This window comes from Bombina bombina, chromosome 6 (genome assembly GCF_027579735.1).
Source record: "Bombina bombina isolate aBomBom1 chromosome 6, aBomBom1.pri, whole genome shotgun sequence".
NCBI lineage: Eukaryota > Metazoa > Chordata > Amphibia > Anura > Bombinatoridae > Bombina > Bombina bombina.
In genome coordinates, this window is record NC_069504.1 from 1097240071 (window position 1) to 1097262959 (window position 22889).

Here is a 22889-nt window from a genome sequence, read left to right on the forward strand (position 1 = left end):
CAATATGGAATCTTATGAAAACTCTTGGCCTACACGACCCTTGGAGAATCTCCAATCCCAATAAGAGGGATTATACTTTTTTTTTCTAGTCCAAATAAGACATATTCTAGAATTGATAACATCATTTTAGACCATTTGACACTAGCATTTGTGTCTGATACAGGCATATCTCACAGAGCCTGGTCGGACCACTCCATGGTCAAATGTAAACTCAATTGGCGTTCAGAATTAATGTGGAAATTGGATGAATCCCTTTTATCAGACCCGGAAATATATACAACTTTAGAAAAGGAATTTAAAGAATTTTTCACGATTAATATGCATGAGTACATTGAGCCTACCACCCTTTGGGAAGCACATAAAAGCTATATTAGGGGGATCCTGATCAAACATAAGGCTATTCAAATAAAAAAACAGAGAGAGGAGTATACACATATAGCTAATGAAATTTCACAACTAGATTACTTAAAAAAATGTACCTGTTGGAGGATAAGATTCATCAGCAGTTGAAACTCTATAGAGATAAAATGACAACTCATTTACACATAAAAGCACAATCAATAGCCTTCAAACTGAAACAAAAATGTTACTCTAATGTAACTAAACTAGGAAGATTCCTGGCTAGATCTCTCAAAACCAAACAGGCCAAAACATTTATATATTTCATTAATAAACCTGATGGGTCTAAAGTAGAGGATACTAAACAAATCGCTGCAGTTTTTAAAAATTACTTCCACTCGACTTGATAAATGTAAGGCATATTTAGAAAAAACTAAACTGCCTCACATGTCTGAAGAAGACAATACTTTCCTGCAAACTCCAATTACCAAATTAGAGGTATTAAAAGCTATCAAAACATTGAAAGTAAGGAAGGCCCCTGGTCCTGACGGATTTTCTGGTTCCTATTACAAACTCCACATTTATTAAACTCATTTCATCAAATAGACGTTGGAAGTTTTCTGGCAGACACTATGTTACAGGTATATATCACAATTTTCCCCAAACCTGGGAATAGAAATGATATACCTGCTAATTTTCTACCAATTTCCCTTTTAAATATAGATATTAAAATTTTCGCTAAAATACTGGCGATGAGACTAAATAAGATTTTACCAAGTTTAATATCACCAGATCAGGTGAGTTTCGTACCGTGGAGAGAGGCTAGAGATAACGCTGTTAAGATCCTTGATATCTTGGAATATATTAACAAAAACAATATCTCATCAATTTTCCTATCTACAGATGCAGAAATAGCATTTGATAGGCTAGATTTAACTTATTTAGAAGCCACACTACTAAAATTTAACTTTCCACTACCATTCATTCATAGAGTAATGGCCTTTTACTCCTTCCCTATAGCCCAAATTTGAATTAATGGCACTATTTCATAACAACTTGAAATAAGAAACAGGATGAGACAGGGTTGCCCCCTCTCTCCATTACTATTTATTCTATCAATCGCTTGCCTCTAGGATCAGATATAACAGTGGAATAGGAGGTATAACAATTGAACAAAAAGAATACAAGTTATCAATGTTTGCTGATGATGTTCTCATGACCTTGTCTATTCCTCTAGAATCTCTCTCCGCGGTGCTGTCTGAACTAAGATCATTTGGTGAGGTATCAAATTTTTTAGTTAATATTAGTAAGTCCACAGAGATGGATAAACTAAGGAGTTGTAGCACATTCTCCATTCATCAAACATCTATTAAATATCTAGGAATACATTTGGCTAACCAAATAGGGGAAATTCGCTCTCTCAACTATACAAAATTGATAGCAGACATAACCAGATTGACCTCAATGTGGTCCTCTAAAAATACCTCCTGGATAAGCAGAATAAATACTATAAAGATGATGATACTACCAAGAGTTCTATATATCCTGCAGACACTTCCCCTCCCTCATATGGACATATACTTACACAAATTACAAAAAATTATAAACCACTATATTTGGAGGAATAAAACACTTTGTGTAAATAAACTAACTATGTATACTTCTAAAAATATGGGAGGCTTGGGGGTACCTAATCTATGTATCTATAAAAGAGCGATTTCTTTACAGAGGATTGTTGAATGGTGCAGATTTGACAATAACAATTTGAAACATTGGATTCAAATTGAACATGACCTGGCAAACATTCCTCAATTAGGAGGAGCATGTTGGACACCTAAAATCCTGTCTGGAGTACAAAATAGTGATATTTCCACAATATATAAAGCATATTCGAATTGGAAATTTATTTAAAAAACAAAACAAAAGGTATTTCTAGTACTTACTCTCCTCTGACACCGATTTTAAATAACCCGGAATATAAGGAAGGATGGGTATATCCATTGGACTTAGACCCCAGTATTAAAAGACTTGTATCTATTTATATGTTATTAAATACAAACAAACTAACGCTACAAAAAGATATCAAAGTTTTGGGTAAGGGTTTGTTTTTTTTAGTCATGGCTACGTTACCATCAAACCCATCACTATATAAACTCACATAAAAATAGAATAGATATCACGAGACCTCTTACTAAATTTGAACAATTATGTTGGAATGACATTCCATATAAATGTATTATTTCCGCACATATAATTACAGTATATTCTGAATACTACTTCACCTAATCCCCATAAATACATGAGTGGATGGGAAAAAGAACTCACAAACGTATTTACACAAAAGGACTGGAGGACTATCTTCCGGAATACATCACACTCAGCTTACTCAACACAGGCTTTGGAAACTAATTATAAAATAGTTTTCCATTGGTACTTAACACCAAGGAGAATTAAATATCTATTTCCTGAGGCCTCGGATAGATGTTGGAGGTGTAATGCAGACAAATATGGCATGGAACATATCTGGTGGATTTCTGGTCAGATATCATTAAGGAATTTAACTAATTTTGTATAGTAATATGGTACCGTCCCCCCAAGTTTGTCTATTCAACCTTTTGAAAGAGATAAAATGTGTCATTAAAAGAAATCTTGGACAATAAATACTGCTAGGCAATTGATAGCATCTTGTTGGAAGTCGCCCAACGCTCCCTCGTTAGACATATGGAGAGATAAGGTTAAAAATGTGTTACTACTGGAATGATATCACTAGCTTAGAACAAATAAGTTTATATTATGGTATGTTATTGTACTGGGACTCATATAAGGGACAACAAACCCTAATGGGTTGAAATGCCTGTTTAGATAAACATTAAAATAATTAGATAAGAACATGTATCAAACGTGTCAAATTAAGAAAATTATGTGGCAAATTCTTTGCCATTGTTAGTTTAGTTCTTTGTTAGTTTAGACTTTAAAGTTTATGTTTATTTTTTGAGTCTACATGTTTGATCTCCAGGACCATTCACCTTATAGGATGAAAGAGGACTTTTACAAAAGAGACTGTTTACTTAATGTATGGACTTAATTTCATGTCATCTTTTGGGTCTTTGTGGAGATAAAGAGAATTGTCATTACAGATTATATGTATGTCAAAAATGTCAAATAAAAAATAATATATAAAAAATAATATAGTAGTTAGCAGGAAAGTCAGCAAACTTCAAAGTAACTTGTAAATGTGGTGTTTTAGTCTTTGGGTTTTCAGTCCAGCCCTTTTTTAAGGGCTAGTCCTCTTTGGTGAGACCAACGTATGGTCATGAACCATGTAGGTTTTAATTTTTGGTTTTACTTTTAATTTAACTGCACCTGTTATGACACCATTGACACTTGTTTTACTTGTTTACTTCAGTAATGGGTCATGTGATCTCCAATGGTGTGGAGCTGATTGGAACTGGACGTTCACCGTTGCTTGATAAGGAACTTGATAATGAAATAAGAACAATGGTTGAGCTTTCTAAGACTCAGCCTTTGACTGAGAGAGAGAGGATTCATGTAGCTGCAGTGGAGGCTTTTGGAAAAGGGTAACAATCAATTAAGTGTGCAGCCTGCTAGGTGACATGTGACTGCTTACCTGCTAGGTGATACATGACCTGCTTACCTGCTAGGTGACATGTGACCTGCTTACCTGCTAGGTGACATGTGACCTGCTTACCTGCTAGGTGACATGTGACCTGCTTACTTGCTAGATGACATGTGACCTGCTTACCTGCTAGGTGACATGTGACCTGCTAGGTGATACATGACCTGCTTACCTGCTAGGTGACATGTGAACTGCTTACCTGCTAGGGGACACGTGAACTGCTTACCTGCTAGGTGATACATGACCTGCTTACCTGCTAGATGACATGTGACCTGCTTACCTGCTAGGTGATACATGACCTGCTTACCTGCTAGGTGACATGTGACCTGCTAGGTGATACATGACCTGCTTACCTGCTAGGTGACATGTGACCTGCTTACCTGCTAGGTGACATGTGACCTGCTTACTTGCTAGGTGATGTGACCTGCTTACCTGCTAGGGGACATGTTACTTGCTTACCTGCTAGGTGATACATGACTTGATTACCTGCTAGGGGACATGTGACCTGCTTACCTGCTAGGTGATACATGACCTGCTTACCTGCTAGGTGACATGTGACCTGCTTACCTGCTAGGTGATACATGACCTGCTTACCTGCTAGGTGACATGTGACCTTCTTACCTGCTAGGTGATACATGACCTGCTTACCTGCTAGGTGACATGTGACCTGCTTACCTGCTAGGTGACATGTAACCTGCTTACCTGTTAGGTGACATGTGACCTGCTTACCTGCTAGGTGACATGTGACCTGCTTACCTGCTAGGTGACACGTGACCTGCTTACCTGCTAGGTGACATGTGACCTGCTTACCTGCTAGGTGATACGTGACCTGCTTACCTGCTAGGTGACATGTGACCTAGTTACCTGCTAGGTGACACGTGACCTGCTTATCTGCTAGGTGACACGTGACCTGCTTACCTGCTAGGTGACATGTGACCTGCTTACCTGCTAGGTGACACGTGACCTGCTTACCTGCTAGGTGACGTGACCTGCTTACAGCCAAGCTTCAATGACTTACTGAGTCTGTCAGACCTTTAACCTGTTTATTACATTGTTTTCTGTAACACTGACATGCATTTGCATTCTCTTAAAGGGACACTCAAGTCAAAATTAAACTTTCATGATTCAGATAGAGCATGCAATTTTAAATAACTTTCCAATTTACTTCCATTTACAAAATGTGCACAGTCTTTTTATATTTACACTTTTTGAGTCACTAGCTCCTATTGAGCATGTGCAAGAATTCACAGAATATACGTATTTGCATTTGTAATTGGCTGATGGCTGTCACATGATACAGGAAGTAGAAAAAGACATAACGGAAATTTGTCAGAAAAAACCTACTACTCATTTGACGTTCAGATTAGGTGCTATTGCATTTTCTTGTTATTATGCATTTGTAGATTATGCAAATCTACTGTATTTATTGTCCTTTTAAGGGACATTGTAATGCAAAAGTTATATGCTGTAATTGACAGGATCTAGTTTTTGCACTATTGATACAGTGTGGGTAACTATCTAAATGGTTAACCCCTTTGAGGGGATATACACAGTAATTGCATGCAATTTGTACTTTACTAATCCAAGTAACAAGTGGAACATGTATTTTTTTATGAGAATGTCCCTTTAACTGTGTGTTGATTTGTTTTTGTTTGTTTGTTTGTTTTCTTCTTGTCTGTGGTTACATTGATTACATTTCTGAAGATATCTAAATTTGTTAAATAGAAGCATTTTTGCAAAATTGCCCCTAGTAAAAGTAATTACTGTTTCAGCGGCACACATACATATGCTATGTGTGACTATAGGATCAGGAATCAAATGTTACCGTGCGGGCAGTGGTGTATATGACTTCATTTGTGTCATACAAGCCACTGCAAACTCTCTGAGAAGTTGTGGTCCATAGGGCACTCACATCATGCATATGTGCATATGCCTCTGAAAATCAGTAATAACTTTTACTAGATGCACATTTGCTAAATGAAAATGTTTCTATTATGCACATTTCAATGTTGACCTTTCTATTCTTTTCAACCTTACAATGTCTCAGTGCCACCAACATTTATTTTATTTGTAGAAACCTTCCTAAAGCCTCTGATCTGTGGGAAAAAATCTTACGAGATCATCCAACTGACCTGCTGGCTTTAAAATCTGCTCATGATGCATATTTTTATCTTGGATGTCAAACACAAATGAGAGATTCTGTAGCACGTGTTCTCCCGTTCTGGTCTCCTAAGGTGCCTTTAAGTAGGTAGGTAAATAGTCTACAGAAATCTCTTTAGCTTATAATACTTTTTAAACTATTTAATTATCACTTTATTTTTTATTTGCAATGTCTTGTATTATGAGTATTTTAATATGGTTAGGTATAGTAGAAACATAGATTTTGATGGCATATAAGATCCATAGGCGGCTGCATGTTTTATTCCGCTCTTTTTAGAGACGGATTTCTCCAACATTGGTGTGTCCGGTCCACGGCGTCATCCTTACTTGTAGGATATTCTCTTCCCCAACAGGAAATGGCAAAGAGTCCCAGCAAAGCTGGTCACATGATCCCTCCTAGGCTCCGCCCACCCCAGTCATTCTCTTTGCCGTTGCACAGGCAACATCTCCACGGAGATGGTTAAGAGTTTTTTGGTGTTTAAATGTAGTTTTATTCTTCTATCAAGTGCTTGTTATTTTAAAATAGTGCTGGTATGTACTATTTACTCTGAAACAGAAAAGGATGAAGATTTCTGTTTGTAAGAGGAAGATGATTTTAGCAGACAGTAACTAAAATCGATTGCTGTTTCCACACAGGACTGTTGAGATGAAGTAACTTCAGTTGGGGGAAACAGTTAGCAGTCTTTTCTGCTTAAGGTATGACTAGCCATATTTCTAACAAGACCATGTAATGCTGGAAGGCTGTCATTTCCCCTCATGGGGACCGGTAAGCCATTTTCTTAGTTAAACATAAAAGAATAAAGGGCTTCAAAAAGGGCTTAAAAACTGGTAGACATTTTTCTGGGCTAAAACAATTGCTTTACTAGGCATATTATGCAGATTCTAACTAATTATTGGTATTATAATCTTGGGGAACGTTTAGAAAAACGGCAGGCACTGTGTTGGACACCTTTTTCAGATGGGGGCCTTTCTAGTTATAGACAGAGCCTCATTCTGGGACTGTATAGGGGTTAAATGTAAAAACGGCTCCGGTTCCGTTAATTTAAGGGTTAAAGCTCTGAAATTTGAACAATTCCTTCATACTTTTTCACATATTCAGTAATAAAGTGTTTTCAGTTTGAAATTTAAAGTGACAGTAACGGTTTTATTTTAAAACGTTTTTTGTGCTTTGTTGACAAGTTTAAGCCTGTTTAACATGTCTGTACCATCAGATAAGCTATGTTCTATATGTATGAAAGCCAATGTGTCTCCCCATTTAAATTTATGTGATAATTGTGCCATAGTGTCCAAACAAAGTAAGGACAGTAATGCAACAGATAATGATATTGCCCAAGATGATTCCTCAAATGAGGGGAGTAAACATGATACTACATCATCCCCTACTGTGTCTACACCAGTTATGCCCACACAGGAGGCCCCTAGTACATCTAGTGCGCCAATACTTATTACCATGCAACAATTAACGGCTGTAATGGATAACTCCATAGCAAATCTTTTATCCAAAATGCCTACTTATCAGAGAAAGCGCGATTGCTCTGTTTTAAACACTGAAGAGCAAGAGGACGCTGATGATAACTGTTCTGACATACCCTCACACCAATCTCAAGGGGCCATGAGGGAGGTTTTGTCTGATGGAGAAATTTCAGATTCAGGAAAAATTTCTCATCAAGCTGAACCTGATGTTGTGACATTTAAATTTAAATTAGAACATCTCCGCGCACTGCTTAAGGAGGTGTTATCTACTCTGGATGATTGTGACAATTTGGTCATTCCAGAGAAATTATGTAAGATGGACAAGTTCCTAGAGGTTCCGGTGCCCCCCGACGCTTTTCCTATACCCAAGCGGGTGGCGGACATAGTAAATAAAGAGTGGGAAAGGCCCGGCATACCTTTTGTTCCCCCCCCTATATTTAAGAAATTATTTCCTATAGTCGACCCCAGAAAGGACTTATGGCAGACAGTCCCCAAGGTCGAGGGGGCGGTTTCTACTCTAAACAAACGCACTACTATTCCTATCGAAGATAGTTGTGCTTTCAAAGATCCTATGGATAAGAAATTAGAGGGTTTGCTTAAAAAGATTTTTGTACAGCAAGGTTACCTTCTACAACCAATTTCATGCATTGTTCCTGTCACTACGGCAGCGTGTTTCTGGTTCGAGGAACTAGAAAAATCGCTCAGTAAAGAATCTTCGTATGAGGAGGTTATGGACAGAGTTCAAGCACTTAAATTGGCTAACTCTTTTGTTTTAGATGCCGCTTTGCAATTAGCTAGATTAGCGGCGAAAAATTCAGGGTTTGCTGTCGTGGCGCGCAGAGTGCTTTGGCTAAAGTCTTGGTCAGCGGATGTGTCTTCCAAGACAAAATTGCTTAACATTCCTTTCAAAGGTAAAACATTATTTGGACCTGATTTGAAAGAGATTATTTCAGACATCACTGGGGGAAAGGGCCACGCCCTCCCACAGGATAGGTCTTTTAAGGCTAATAATAAGCCTAATTTTCGTCCCTTTCGCAGAAACGGACCAGTCTCTAATTCTGTATCCTCTAAGCAAGAGGGTAATACTTCACAACCCAAACCAGCCTGGAAACCAATGCAAGGCTGGAACAAGGGTAAGCAGGCCAAGAAGCCTACCACTGCTACCAAAACAGCATGAAGGGATAGCCCCCGATCCGGGACCGGATCTAGTGGGGGCAGACTTTCTCTCTTTGCTCAGGCTTGGGCAAGAGATGTTCAGGATCCTTGGGCGCTAGAAATAGTTTCTCAAGGTTATCTCCTGGAATTCAAGGAACTACCCCCAAGGGGAAGGTTCCACAGGTCTCAATTATCTTCAAACCAAATAAAGAGACAGGCATTCTTACATTGTGTAGAAGACCTGTTAAAGATGGGAGTGATACATCCAGTTCCAATAAGAGAACAAGGAATGGGATTTTATTCCAATCTGTTCATAGTTCCCAAAAAAGAGGGAACATTCAGACCAATTTTGGATCTAAAGATCCTAAACAAATTTCTCAGGGTACCATCGTTCAAAATGGAAACTATTCGAACGATCCTACCTACTATCCAGGAAAATCAATTTATGACTACCGTGGATTTAAAGGATGCGTACCTACATATTCCTATCCACAAGGAACATCATCAGTTCCTAAGGTTCGCTTTTCTGGACAAGCATTACCAGTTTGTGGCACTTCCATTTGGATTAGCCACTGCTCCAAGGATTTTCACAAAGGTACTAGGGTCCCTTCTAGCGGTTCTAAGACCAAGGGGCATTGCAGTAGTACCTTACTTGGACGACATCCTGATTCAAGCGTCGTCCCTGTCAAAAGCAAAGGCTCATACGGACATCGTCCTAGCCTTTCTCAGATCTCACGGATGGAAGGTGAACAAAGAAAAAAGTTCTCTGTCCCCGTCAACAAGAGTTCCCTTCTTGGGAACAATAATAGATTCCTTAGAAATTAGGATTTTTCTGACAGAGGTCAGAAAATCAAAACTTCTAAGCTCTTGTCAAGTACTTCATTCTGTTCCTCGTCCTTCCATAGCGCAGTGCATGGAAGTAATAGGATTGATGGTTGCAACAATGGACATAGTTCCTTTTGCACGAATTCATCTAAGACCATTACAACTGTGCATGCTCAGACAGTGGAATGGGGATTATACAGACTTGTCTCCGACGATTCAAGTAGATCAAAAGACCAGAGATTCACTCCGTTGGTGGCTGACCCTGGACAATCTGTCACAGGGAATGAGCTTCCGCAGACCAGAGTGGGTCATTGTCACGACCGACGCCAGCCTAGTGGGCTGGGGCGCGGTCTGGGAATCCCTGAAAGCTCAGGGTCTATGGTCTCGGGAAGAGTCTCTTCTCCCGATAAACATTCTGGAACTGAGAGCAATATTCAATGCTCTCAGAGCTTGGCCTCAACTAGCAAAGGCCAAATTCATAAGGTTTCAGTCAGACAACATGACGACCGTTGCATATATCAATCATCAGGGGGGAACAAGGACTTCCCTGGCGATGAAAGAAGTGACCAAGATAATTCAATGGGCGGAGGATCACTCCTGCCACTTGTCTGTGATCCACATCCCAGGAGTGGAAAATTGGGAAGCGGATTTTCTGAGTCGTCAGACATTCCATCCGGGGGAGTGGGAACTCCATCCGGAAATCTTTGCCCAAATAACTCAATTATGGGGCATTCCAGACATGGATCTGATGGCGTCTCGTCAGAACTTCAAGGTTCCTTGCTACGGGTCCAGATCCAGGGATCCCAAGGCGACCCTAGTAGATGCACTAGTAGCACCTTGGACCTTCAACCTAGCTTATGTATTCCCACCGTTTCCTCTCATCCCCAGGCTGGTAGCCAGGATCAATCAGGAGAGGGCCTCGGTGATCTTGATAGCTCCTGCGTGGCCACGCAGGACTTGGTATGCAGACCTGGTGAATATGTCATCGGCTCCACCATGGAAGCTACCTTTGAGACAGGACCTTCTTGTTCAGGGTCCATTCAAACATCCGAATCTGGTTTCCCTCCAACTGACGGCTTGGAGATTGAACGCTTGATTTTATCAAAGCGTGGGTTTTCAGATTCTGTAATAGATACTCTGATTCAGGCTAGAAAGCCTGTAACTAGAAAAATTTACCATAAAATATGGAAAAAATATATCTGTTGGTGTGAATCCAAAGGATTCCCATGGAACAAGATAAAAATTCCGAAGATTCTATCCTTTCTACAAGAAGGTTTGGAGAAAGGATTATCTGCAAGTTCTCTGAAGGGACAGATCTCTGCTTTATCTGTTTTACTTCACAAAAGACTGGCAGCTGTGCCAGATGTTCAAGCATTTGTTCAGGCTCTGGTTAGGATCAAGCCTGTTTACAGACCTTTGACTCCTCCCTGGAGTCTAAATCTAGTTCTTTCAGTTCTTCAAGGGGTTCCGTTTGAACCCTTACATTCCGTAGATATTAAGTTTTTATCTTGGAAAGTTTTGTTTTTGGTTGCAATTTCTTCTGCTAGAAGAGTTTCAGAGTTATCTGCTCTGCAGTGTTCTCCGCCCTATCTGGTGTTCCATGCAGATAAGGTGGTTTTGCGTACTAAGCCTGGTTTTCTTCCGAAAGTTGTTTCCAACAAAAATATTAACCAGGAGATAGTTGTACCTTCTTTGTGTCCGAATCCAGTTTCAAAGAAGGAACGTTTGTTACACAATTTGGACGTAGTCCGTGCTCTAAAATTCTATTTAGAGGCTACTAAAGATTTCAGACAAACATCTTCCTTGTTTGTCGTTTATTCTGGTAAAAGGAGAGGTCAAAAAGCGACTTCTACCTCTCTTTCCTTTTGGCTTAAAAGCATTATCCGATTGGCTTATGAGACTGCCGGACGGCAGCCTCCTGAAAGAATCACAGCTCACTCCACTAGGGCTGTGGCTTCCACATGGGCCTTCAAGAACGAGGCTTCTGTTGACCAGATATGTAAGGCAGCGACTTGGTCTTCACTGCACACTTTTGCCAAATTTTACAAATTTGATACTTTTGCTTCTTCGGAGGCTATTTTTGGGAGAAAGGTTTTGCAAGCCGTGGTGCCTTCCATTTAGGTGACCTGATTTGCTCCCTCCCTTCATCCGTGTCCTAAAGCTTTGGTATTGGTTCCCACAAGTAAGGATGACGCCGTGGACCGGACACACCAATGTTGGAGAAAACAGAATTTATGCTTACCTGATAAATTACTTTCTCCAACGTTGTGTCCGGTCCACGGCCCGCCCTGGTTTTTTAATCAGGTCTGATGAATTATTTTCTCTAACTACAGTCACCACGGTATCATATGGTTTCTCCTATATATATTTCCTCCTGTCCGTCGGTCGAATGACTGGGGTGGGCGGAGCCTAGGTGGGATCATGTGACCAGCTTTGCTGGGACTCTTTGCCATTTCCTGTTGGGGAAGAGAATATCCCACAAGTAAGGATGACGCCGTGGACCGGACACACCGTTGGAGAAAGTAATTTATCAGGTAAGCATAAATTCTGTTTTTTTCTTGTGAAAGTTCAACACACTAAGATCTTAGTGTGTTGAGCTTTAACAAGAATAAATCAGGCTTTGAAAAGAGCCGAATGCCACAAACAGGCGCCTTCTTCCACATTCGGATCCTAACAAAAGATCTGAATGCACGTGTCTAGTCATTACCACCTCCAATGGAAGTTTATTCCATGAAACAACCGCCCTTTCTTTGAAGAAGCGCTTGCACAAATGAATCGTGAATTTACTTTCCTTCAGCTTAAAATCATGACCCCTTGTTCTGGAATTGCTTTTTATGAAAAATACTCATAGCCTCAGCTTTAACAAGCTGCTTAATATACTTGAAATTTAATATATCACCTCTTTCCCTTATCTCTTTTAACCCCATAAGCCAGGGGTTGACAAATCTGTTAAAGCCAGACAGTGGTATCTGTATATAGATCTATGGCGATTAACCCAAAAATGTAGGAGCCAGGAGTACAATTCTAGGAGCCAGTGGCTCCCATGTTCCTGGGTTTGTCGAGCTCTGCCTTAAGGACTGGGCATTTAAAATAAAAACTTGCCCAGAAGACCAGAGAATTGTTAGCATTTTTGCAATTTCTTCATTTAAAGGGACAGTCTACACCAGAATTTTTATTGTTTTAAAAGATAGATAATCCCTTTATTACCCATTTCCCAGTTTTGCATAACCAACACAGTTATAATAATATACTTTTAACCTCTGATTATCTTGTATCTAAGCCTCTGCAAACTGCCCCTTTTTTCAGTTCTTTTGACAGACTTGCAGTCTAGCCAATCAGTGCCTGCTCCCAGATAACTTCTCGTGCACGAGCACAGTGTTATCTATATGAAATATGTGAACTAACACCCTCTAGTGGTGAAAAACTGTTAAAATGCAATCTGAAAGAGGTGGGCTTCAAGGTCTAAGAAATTAGCATATGAACCTCCTAAGTTAAGCTTTCAACTAAGAATACCAAGAGAACAAAGCAAAATTGGTGATAAAAGTAAATTGGAAAATTGTTTAAAATTACATGCTCTATCTGAATCATGAAAGTTTATTTTGGCCTAGACTGTCCGTTTAAAACGAAATAGAGCCTTGTTTTTTTTTTATCTACCTATCAAAACGATAAATTATTTACATACCGCTTGTGCAGTCATAACACAAATGGATGTAAAAGCTTCTCTTGGATCCCCTTTGTCCAGATATTTCAGACATGCACGACTTTAACATTTCATTTTGGTAATAAGAAGGCCACTAATTGCAGCTGTGCACCACACTTCTGAATTTCAGTCATGATGTATAAAATACTTCATGCTGAAAGCTCCTTTATTTGTTCCAAGCGATCACCGCCATGAGCTGCTAAGGCAGCCCACCGGCAGAATGCTGTTTTCGTTATTTGGCTGAGATTTGCGTTTCCACCTCTTAGCTAATAGGCGCGCGGTTAATCCGGCTTGGCGCCGCATATTGCCACCATTATCTTAGGTACTAGCAGACAGTCGGCCAATATAAAGTTTTAGTGTTTTTTTTTCCCTACAATATAGGATTCCCCCCTTACTCTCCCACCTCCCTGATGCCTCCCAAAGAGCTCTCTAACCCTCCCCCATCTAACTAGTGTCAGCCATCTTAGGTACTGCAGCTGTCTGACAGTACAGTTTTTTTTTTTACGGTGCTGGTCGTTAAAGGGTTAAACTATACATATGTAGGTCATTGAGCCTTTCCTGTTTTTTTATTTTTTACACCATGTACCATTTTAGTAGCCTCCTTTGAACAAATTTCAAAACATCTGAAATTATAATTTCCAAGTCCCGTTACTCTTTTGTAACAGTCAGTATAGTATCATTGAGTCTGAATGCAGACTTAATGATATATATTCTTAGAAAATATTTGTTTGGAAGGATTGTTTATCTGATGGCAATATTATGCTATTAAAATAATTACTTTTGTAAACCAAAAATGATTCTGCTAAAGAAGTAATACAAGAAACTATAGTATGCACAATATAGAGGCCTAATAGTGTATACATTATTTCATGGCTAGGGTTGCAGCCTTTCTTGGGACAACAACATCAGCTATACTAATTAGCATACGTTTGTATAAATTCAGCGTTCTACACAGAAAATGTTGCCAGACGGGTGACAGTAGCTGGGTGGGGGCAGTGTAATATTTTCTAATATATAATTTTCAGCTATCCAAAGCACAAATTAATTGCATAATTTAACATAAATGTATTTAATGATAATCTGTGCAATAAAAATAATCATTTTTAATACTGGATAATTTTAGCTTAATATTGGCTAAAAGTTTATCCGATTGGTCAGTAAAATGGTGTGGTGCACTGCTCCCGCTAAAAAGGTCCTGGGGAGACCACTAATTATACAGCATAAATTTGCTATAATTGATTTTAAATGACTGTTAGATTCTAACACACTTAGAGGAATTTTCACCATAACAGGACCCTTATTCCTATATTTTATTATTTATTATCTACATTGAACTTAACCTTAAACATACCAGCCATGCCAATAAAATATCAACTGGGTGCCAACCCTAGCATAGCGTCTGCACGTAGAGCACACCTTACCCTGAAGGAAAGTTGATATAGATAGAATCACATGCATATGATGTACTTTGACATCCAAAAAAATAAAATAAAGAGACGCACTCAACTGAGAAAGAACAAAAGCCGGAAAAACCTCTGTGTTTGTCCTAGAGGCCAGCGCTACTCAGTGTGCAGTCTCTTTTAGACATACTTGACATCCCTATTAACAGCCTGTGGCCCCCATCTTGCCTAATCACGGCAATCAGGGATGTTTCACTAGCGCGGAGACATAGTGCACATTAGTTGTGACTGCACTTGCATATAATCATTCATTTCTGGTAAATCAAATGACATCATAACCTTTTCATTGAAAAAATTATTTAAAAAAATCATCACGGGGGGCGGAGCCAGCAGGGCATGAGAGAGGACGCATTAAACAGTAGCTCCCGCAAAATCCTCTTAATAATGGCAATTTTATCTAACTTGTGGCACCCAAACCAACATCTAGTGTCACCGTAGGAGCTTGTGTTCTACCCAGCAGATAGTTGAAGACCTTTTTTTTGCATGCCTGTGATGTGGCAATAGATTGCAAGCTCTTACAAGAAACGCAAGAGGAGAGTGGAAGGGGCGCCATGTTTTCCCTTATTGGGTGAGGCTAGAGACATGCAATTTAGCTGGGAAGCAGAGTTGTTCCGGATTTGTCATGAGCACTTTGAAAGATTGGACCGTACGTTGCTCTCTGCTTTTCAGGGGGAGCCGATCAGAAATTCGTCAGATGAAAAAGAGAGCAGTGCGGCTTAGAAGTCAATGAAGACCATATCAGTCACATGTTACGCAGCTATAGGCTGTGCAGATCTACCTAGAGGTCTGAAGAATACAAGTTTACAGGATGTCTATATTGCAGATCGGGCAGTGAACCTTGCTGAGGTGGGAATATGCAAGACGCAAGCATCTGTATTTAAAAACCCTACTGTCAACAAGTTTTCCTGCTTTGAACAGACTAACGGTAAGCCTCTGGCTGATTCTCTGCTGGAGCTACAGCCGCAGCACGCAGATCCCGTCCCACACGTAACCCAATGCCCAAGATTTAAGATATCATCCTTCAGAAACGTCACTCCATCTATACCTAAAGCTGAAGGGACATCGAAACTTACTCCGTGGAACAGCATGCAACTGCTCAGTCTGTATACCTTACAGAGTCTATACCCAGCGCTTCGTTCTGGCGTGGGATAGAACACTAACTCCATTGGCACGCTGTGCCGCAGTTATATCTCTCATCTCAGTTAAACACTGACAGAGGGAGTTTGCATACAAATGGACAGCTTGCCTGAGCCACAAAAAATAATAGAACTGCCTTACCCTACCGTTATTATAGTTCATTTTGGTTAGTTTTCAATGTTTGCTGTAGGCATATTTTGTCGGTTGTGCTGAGTTGAAGTGCTTTAAACTGGAAGCTTGCATGTAAGAGAATATACATTGCAGTCTTTATACTGAAGCAAGGAACAGGGGTGCTGGGGCGACATTATTGTTTTTCTTGTGATTCTTACTTACAGCAGAGATTGGGTAGCCTTTTTCCCCCAAACTTAACTAATGAGACTTAGACATTTGCTAGATATCTCCCGTGATATTTACCCAGCTTTGCCTCACGACAGACTAGGGATTTAAATTCAAATATCTAGCAATAAGTAAATACCAACTGTGACCACTGGAGGGGAGTCTAGGATTAGTCACAGCTCTCCATTTGCATTAGATGTACGTGAAATTAATCTGGTCTAGTCTTTACAATTACTACATTACTATTTGACATGTCTCCTATAACTTTGTATTTATTTCATGGGAACTTTGCCTGCTGGCTGCTGTCTTATTTAGTTAAAGGGAACAGTAACATTCCACTGGTTTTCTGCACTGCAATATGAGAGTTACTATCTATCAAATACAGGTGAGAACTTTGTTTCTGTAATACTCATTCTAATAGAGAAGTATATTGCATTGGGATTTAGGTCTGTTGATAGTTGTGAAAGCTACTTCACTTATGGATCTATGTAATTAGCAATCCTCTTAAAAATGTTCTATTTGCTAGATGACTCCACAAATGTGTATACTACAGAATATCCTGCCATTTTTTAACATATTAAAAGCCTCATATGTCTCTGTATACCTTTGTTGATACACATGAAACATATGCCTACCTGCTTTATATTTCTGCTATTGCCTAGCTCCTAATTTAATATTACAATGTAGTTATATTTACTTGTTGGTTGGCAAGCTCTTGTTGTTTGGGGCAGTTAATCCTATTTATATATATTTATATTTGTTTATTTGCTATTTACCCCCAGTAGCTGCTCCATATGGAATTTTATTAGGCATATAAGTAACCCCTAGATCTCAGCTGACCCACTATTGAAACTTAATGATTAACACCTAGTTTACTCCTTGTGCCGGACAGATGTCCTGTATTGCTAGCTGTAATTCTATCCCATGGTGATTTTCACCTTTTTATTAATCTAAACAAGACTTTAGTCATAACCTGTCAAATGTGTTAACATCGCCTCCTCTAGTGTAAAGAAATATGTAATGGTAGGTATCTGGCATCCATGGAGTGCGGCACCGCATATAAAGTCTACTATATGATTGTATGTGTGCAGAAGTGTGCTGTACAGCAAAAGCATATGACATTCTCATTCCTTGATCTTGATTGTTTTTGAGCTCAATGTATAACTCTTCTATGGTATTTGAGGTCTAAGATACATACACCCTAATGTTCACTTTTCAGGATCCAACATGTTTTCAACCCTAACGTTTTTGGTACTGACTAACTACAGATTATGATTATATGACCCAGAACAGCATGGTATTCACTGACAATTCCTAAGGCATAGATTAGCTACATCTTTGTGGTTAATTATACTACCATGCAGCAGTTAGTCTATTCTGTTTTATTGCAATTAGCTCAACTCTGAGCCTAACCTTAAAACCAGGACTATCTCATATCTTATGCCTACTGGTCCTGTGTGGTTGCGCCGCCGGCGGCCGAGGCGGTGTTCCATACACGACACACTCAATAGCTTTTTAGTATGAGACTAGCTCTATTGATTATAATATACTAGCTGTGCTGGGCTGTTTGCACATATGCGGTACTATCTGTACATATACAGTTCAGAATTGGTATCATAGTCCGACAGTTAGACCCAATATTGATGCGATGTGCTGTGCAGCCTTACTCCAAAGCATTTGACAGCTTTCCAGTGCAGGCTGGCCCTACACTAACGCTATTATCTCCCTGCGCATGATATCTTCAAAGACCTGCATAAACTATATCATATAGAGGAGTCTGGTTGTTGGTTTCCACTAAATTAGATCCAGCCCAGCAAACAATTAGTTCACTTTCATGCAACTATCTGTAATTTATGCCCCTAGGGATTTCTCCACAATAGATTAACATTATTGAATTATCAACACCCCCCTATATAATAAACCTCCTATATCAGGAGGGTTAAATATGCGGTTTTTCTATTCTATACCGCACCCTAATTACTGCCTTTATAAGTTAGCACTGCAATATTATGTGATACTGTTTTTTATGTTCCTTACCCAGTGTAACAGAATTGTCTAGTAACAATGCCTATCTGCAGTTTTTCAATGTATTGCACCATATCTATATCTCCTTCTATGTTACTTATTTATAGGAAAAGAAATCCTCCTCTATAGTATTTAAAACTCTGCAGGGTCCATAAGAGGCCCTAACTGTTAATGGAGGAATCTATTCTTGTTATAAAAAGAGGTTCTACCTTTATATTGTACTATCATGTTTCTCCTGTTTTACACTTTTCAACGTTATGTATTGTTATTGTCTCCACAGGAGAATACTTGGTAAATTGTCATTCCTACGTTGATGTTAATGTACCTGTTGAAAACCTCAATAAAAATATAATAAAAAAAAATAAAAAAAAATCCTCACATTATTCTAGTCAATGATACAGCAGTGATGTCATTTTCTATAGCTATGTACCTGGCAGCTATGCCCATTTAACAGAGCATTGGCTGGTGCAGTCTGAGTGTGCCCATAGTATCGATCACATGACCAGAAGTAAGTCACATGAGTAGAATCATAATCAGAACAAAACCTGTCATTTTAGGGACATTGTACTAAAAAGCTTCTGCTGTACATATGAAAGAGCAACAATTACAGATAATACCAATATTTTTAATCTTGTTAAAGGGAACATGAAGCCCAACTTAAAGGGACATGAAGCCTAAAAGTTTTCTTTTATATTTCAGATAGAAAAGCAGGCTGTTTTAAACATCTTTCCATTTTACTTCTGTTATCTAATTTGTTTAGTTCTTTTGGTATCCTTTGTTGAAAGACATACTTAGATAGGCTCGGAGCAGCAGTGCACTACTGGCCTCTTGTTATAGGCTCACCTGTAGTGCATTGCAGCTCCTTTAACAAAGGATACCAAGATAATGAACAGAATTTTATTATAGAAGTAAACTGAATCAAGAAAGAAAATGTTTGGGTTTCATGTCCCTTTAAATGAATATCTATTAAAGCTTGAATGACCATTTATTTAAAGAGGCCTAAAGTATTGTCAAATGCTAGTGAGTTTTTATGGTGTGCAGTCTGATGCCAGGGGTTTAATAGATAATACAATGCCATACGTACACTAATGACTTGTTTCTCTCCATAGTTACGTCAAGGGCATGTATTCTTTTGGTCTGGTTGAAACAAACTTTTATGATCAGGCTCTGAAGGTAGCAAATGAGGTAATATACAGTTTGTCTGCCTGTCCCCAGAATATATTGTGCTCTGTCTTCTGTAGCTCTGTTTTACATTATTTCTCTCACTTTGAGGGTCACCAACAAACATTTCTACTTCTAGTCTTGCTCTTTACCTTAGAAAGTCTTTGTCTACAAAACTGTACTTGCTTGATATGCTTTAATCTCTTTTCCCCTCTAGATTCTCTGTTTCTGTGTTTTGTTTTTCTCTATGGCCCCTTTCTCTGATCTCTCTCAAGGGTCTGTCTAGGGCTCCCTAACAGGCCAGCTTTTCAGGATTACTTCAGATGAGAACAGGTAAATAACCATGTTTACTAATCATGTGATTATTTCACCTGTGCTCCAGTTCAGATATCCTAATGATCTGGCCTGTTAGGGAGTCCTGTGGAAAGGTTTGAAAAACAGTGATCTATACCAAAGCTGCCCAAAATATTTCCCACAAGCCATGTAAAGTCCTTAAAAGGTTTTATATGGACCTTAGTGCCACAGAGTAGGAAATGCAGATGAATAATTTGTTATAATAAAAAGCAGCTCCACAATTGTAATATTATATTAAACACTGAGCATTGTTAAAGGAACGGTATACTGTAAAATTGTTTTCCACTTAATAAGTTCCAAATTACTTGTTATACCAGCTGCAGAGTAAAAATGTATAGGAAATTGCTCATTTAGGATTATTTTTGTATTTGAAAAAGCTTCAGGTTTGTAGAACCAGCAATTTTTTAGTTGTGAAAATGAGGTTTTTAAATAAATAGCGTTTTTAATGATATGTTATGGCCTTTACTTGAGTTTCCTACTACCACTTGAGGATTATGAACAAGCTGCGATGGGCCATGGGTGATTAACTGGATGACGAGAGACATCTTGCCATCTGGGTCCAGAAATGAAAAGAATCTCTGTCCTCCACAATCTAAACCCAACCATAATAAATTGCCTCAAGGATTCAACCTTAGCAGACTGAAATCACACATGAGATTATGCTGATGGACCCATAGGAATCATTAGCTGGAATATGCTTTGTTCTGCCGGCCCCGTCTGATAGGATCCAGCACTCTGATACTGCACCGCACTGGTGGTTGTGGCTTGCAAGGGTCATTATGCAGAACTTTACACATCCGAAATGCTACACCATGAGCCGCCTTTTCTCCTGTTGCAGAATTTGAATCTTTTATATAGTGACCCCTGTTTGTTTGAAGCGTGCTGCCAAAGGTGAATACTGGAGTGGAAATGTGCTCTACATCCTGAGAGTTCAAAAGTTTTTCAAAGACTGTTTACACCTCTTTTATAATACTGTTTTGTAGTATGGTTTTTGTTTCTTTTGAAATAGCTTTTTTTTACTCATTGAGACTTCAACACATTGTTCTCAAGAACATGCTATTTAAATGGGCTGAGCCTGCAGAATGAGCAGACCCCATAATCTTACCTTACCTCTTTGGACTCAATTTATTAATCAAGGGCGGACAGGGGCCGACATATTCACCCTTTTGTCCACCTGAGCTCTCCTCTTACGGACAGCAATCCGCTGCCCAAATTTAACATTGCACACAAGTGTTATTTTGAGCTTATGTGCAACCCTGCCCGTGCACACAGCAAATCATGTGCGGGCAGGAACTGTCAATCTCCCCAGTGAGACAAGACCGGGGAGATTAAAATTCTCCACCTAAGAGGTGGAGAAGAAGGTAGGGTGACCGCTGCTTGATAAATCCTGACTGCAGGTTCTCTTGTGAGGAGAAGGGCTTGATAAATCGAACCCTTTATCTCTCTTTACACAAAGGCCACCTAAATTTCTCAATCTCTTTTATTACTAGAATAAACATAAAGTTGCAATTTCTAATACATTTAATGCAAAATGGCTGTTTTAACAAGTCACAGGGAAAATATTAAATGGACAATGTTCTGAAGAGATGGCTAACAAGAGTTCATTGTATTCCTAGCATTGGGAGCAACCTACCACTGGGGCTGATTTCTGCCACTGCCTCTTGTTTACGTAACTGGTGGTTTGAACAGACAACAACAGCTATTTCAAATGATAAAATAATGGTTAAGGAGCAGCATGTAATTAATTAAATAAACTCTAGCAGGTAAAGTGGATTATGAAGGGGAGAAAATATACAGTACAGAGTCCCTTTAAATATAATTTCATGTCCGATTATTCCTTGAAGTGTTTTTGTCTTAGTTTTTTCTTTTGCTTTTATTCATTTATTGCATTTGCAAACAGCTGACCTACAATATCATTTACTCTGTTGCCTGTTCATTTTGTTATTTTTAGGCTTTGGCTGTGGAACAGAAAGATGCCTGGTCCGTTCATACTGTTGCGCATGTCTACGAGATGAAGGCTGATCTAGAGAAGGGACTGTCATTCCTGAAAACAACCGAACAAAACTGGGAGGTCGGTTTCTTTTGTTTTTATTTTAACAATGTTTCTTGAGATTTATATTAACTGAACCTTTTAGGTCAGATAAAGCTATTTAAAATGTAATGTTCTTACTGAGGAGCGAACGCCAGAAATTATCTTAAGGGCAATTACAAATCTATTTACATGTGAGTTTGGTTGTAAATCTAAAATCTGGTAATCTTCATCTGTTTAGTCTGCAAAATAAACTTTTAGCTGTTATAAAAAAAAATTGTATTCACATGTAATAAAGTAATAAATTGGTAGTATCATGCAGAGGGTACAATAATGCAGAACCTGCGGCTGCCATAATACAGCATGATACGTGAAGAGAAGTAACTTTTTCGGTTCTTTTTGCTGAAACCTGATTTTTCTTTCAAATGTGTTTTTCAGCAATTTATGTAGATGATTTAGACCTATATTCCATAACTGCTGTAAACCTGACAGACATCGCCTTCTTTAAATTCCATGTAGACGTGTTTGTTTATGTAATGCCCGGTAGCATAAGCGTAACTGCAGTAGGATTTAGTTAAAATTAGTAAATAAATTAAAGGGACACTGTACCCAAACTTTTTTTTTTGTGATTCAGATTGAACATGAAATTTTAAGCAACTTTCTAATTTACTCCTATTATCAAATTTTCTTCATTCTCTTGGTATCTTTATTTGAAGTGCACAAATGTAAGTTTAGATGCCGGCCCATTTTTGGTGAACAACCTGATTGGTGGATAAATTCATCCACCAATAAAAAAGTGCTGTCCAGAGTACTGAAACCAAAAAAAGCTTAGATGCCTTCTTTTTCAAATAAAGATAGCAAGAGAATGAAGAAAAATTGATAATAGGAGCAAATAAGAAAGTTGCTTAAAATTGCATGTTCTTTCTGAATTACAAAAGAAAAAATTTGGGTTCAGTGTCCCTTTAAAGAGATTTGGCCCATTTCTGTTACTTAGTTAAAATGAGTGGAAATCCCAATTCAGAACACTACATGGATGGTTACTTGAGTATGTTTATCTGGGCTCTCTCTTACTGTGGCTAATCAGAGGCGAAATAAAAA

At 38.8% G+C, this 22889-nt stretch overlaps 1 protein-coding gene across 1 annotated transcript in view; it reads left to right on the forward strand.

Annotated features, from left to right (window-relative positions):
- The window catches only part of TTC38 (tetratricopeptide repeat domain 38), a 135304-nt gene that overhangs the window by 53397 nt on the left and 59018 nt on the right, over nucleotides 1-22889 (forward strand). Inside the window, exons 4-7 of the mRNA XM_053719015.1 lie at nucleotides 3746-3917; nucleotides 6051-6224; nucleotides 19357-19432; nucleotides 21714-21833. Coding sequence (XP_053574990.1) covers nucleotides 3746-3917; nucleotides 6051-6224; nucleotides 19357-19432; nucleotides 21714-21833 — 542 coding nt within the window. The remainder of the gene's footprint in view (nucleotides 1-3745; nucleotides 3918-6050; nucleotides 6225-19356; nucleotides 19433-21713; nucleotides 21834-22889) is intronic.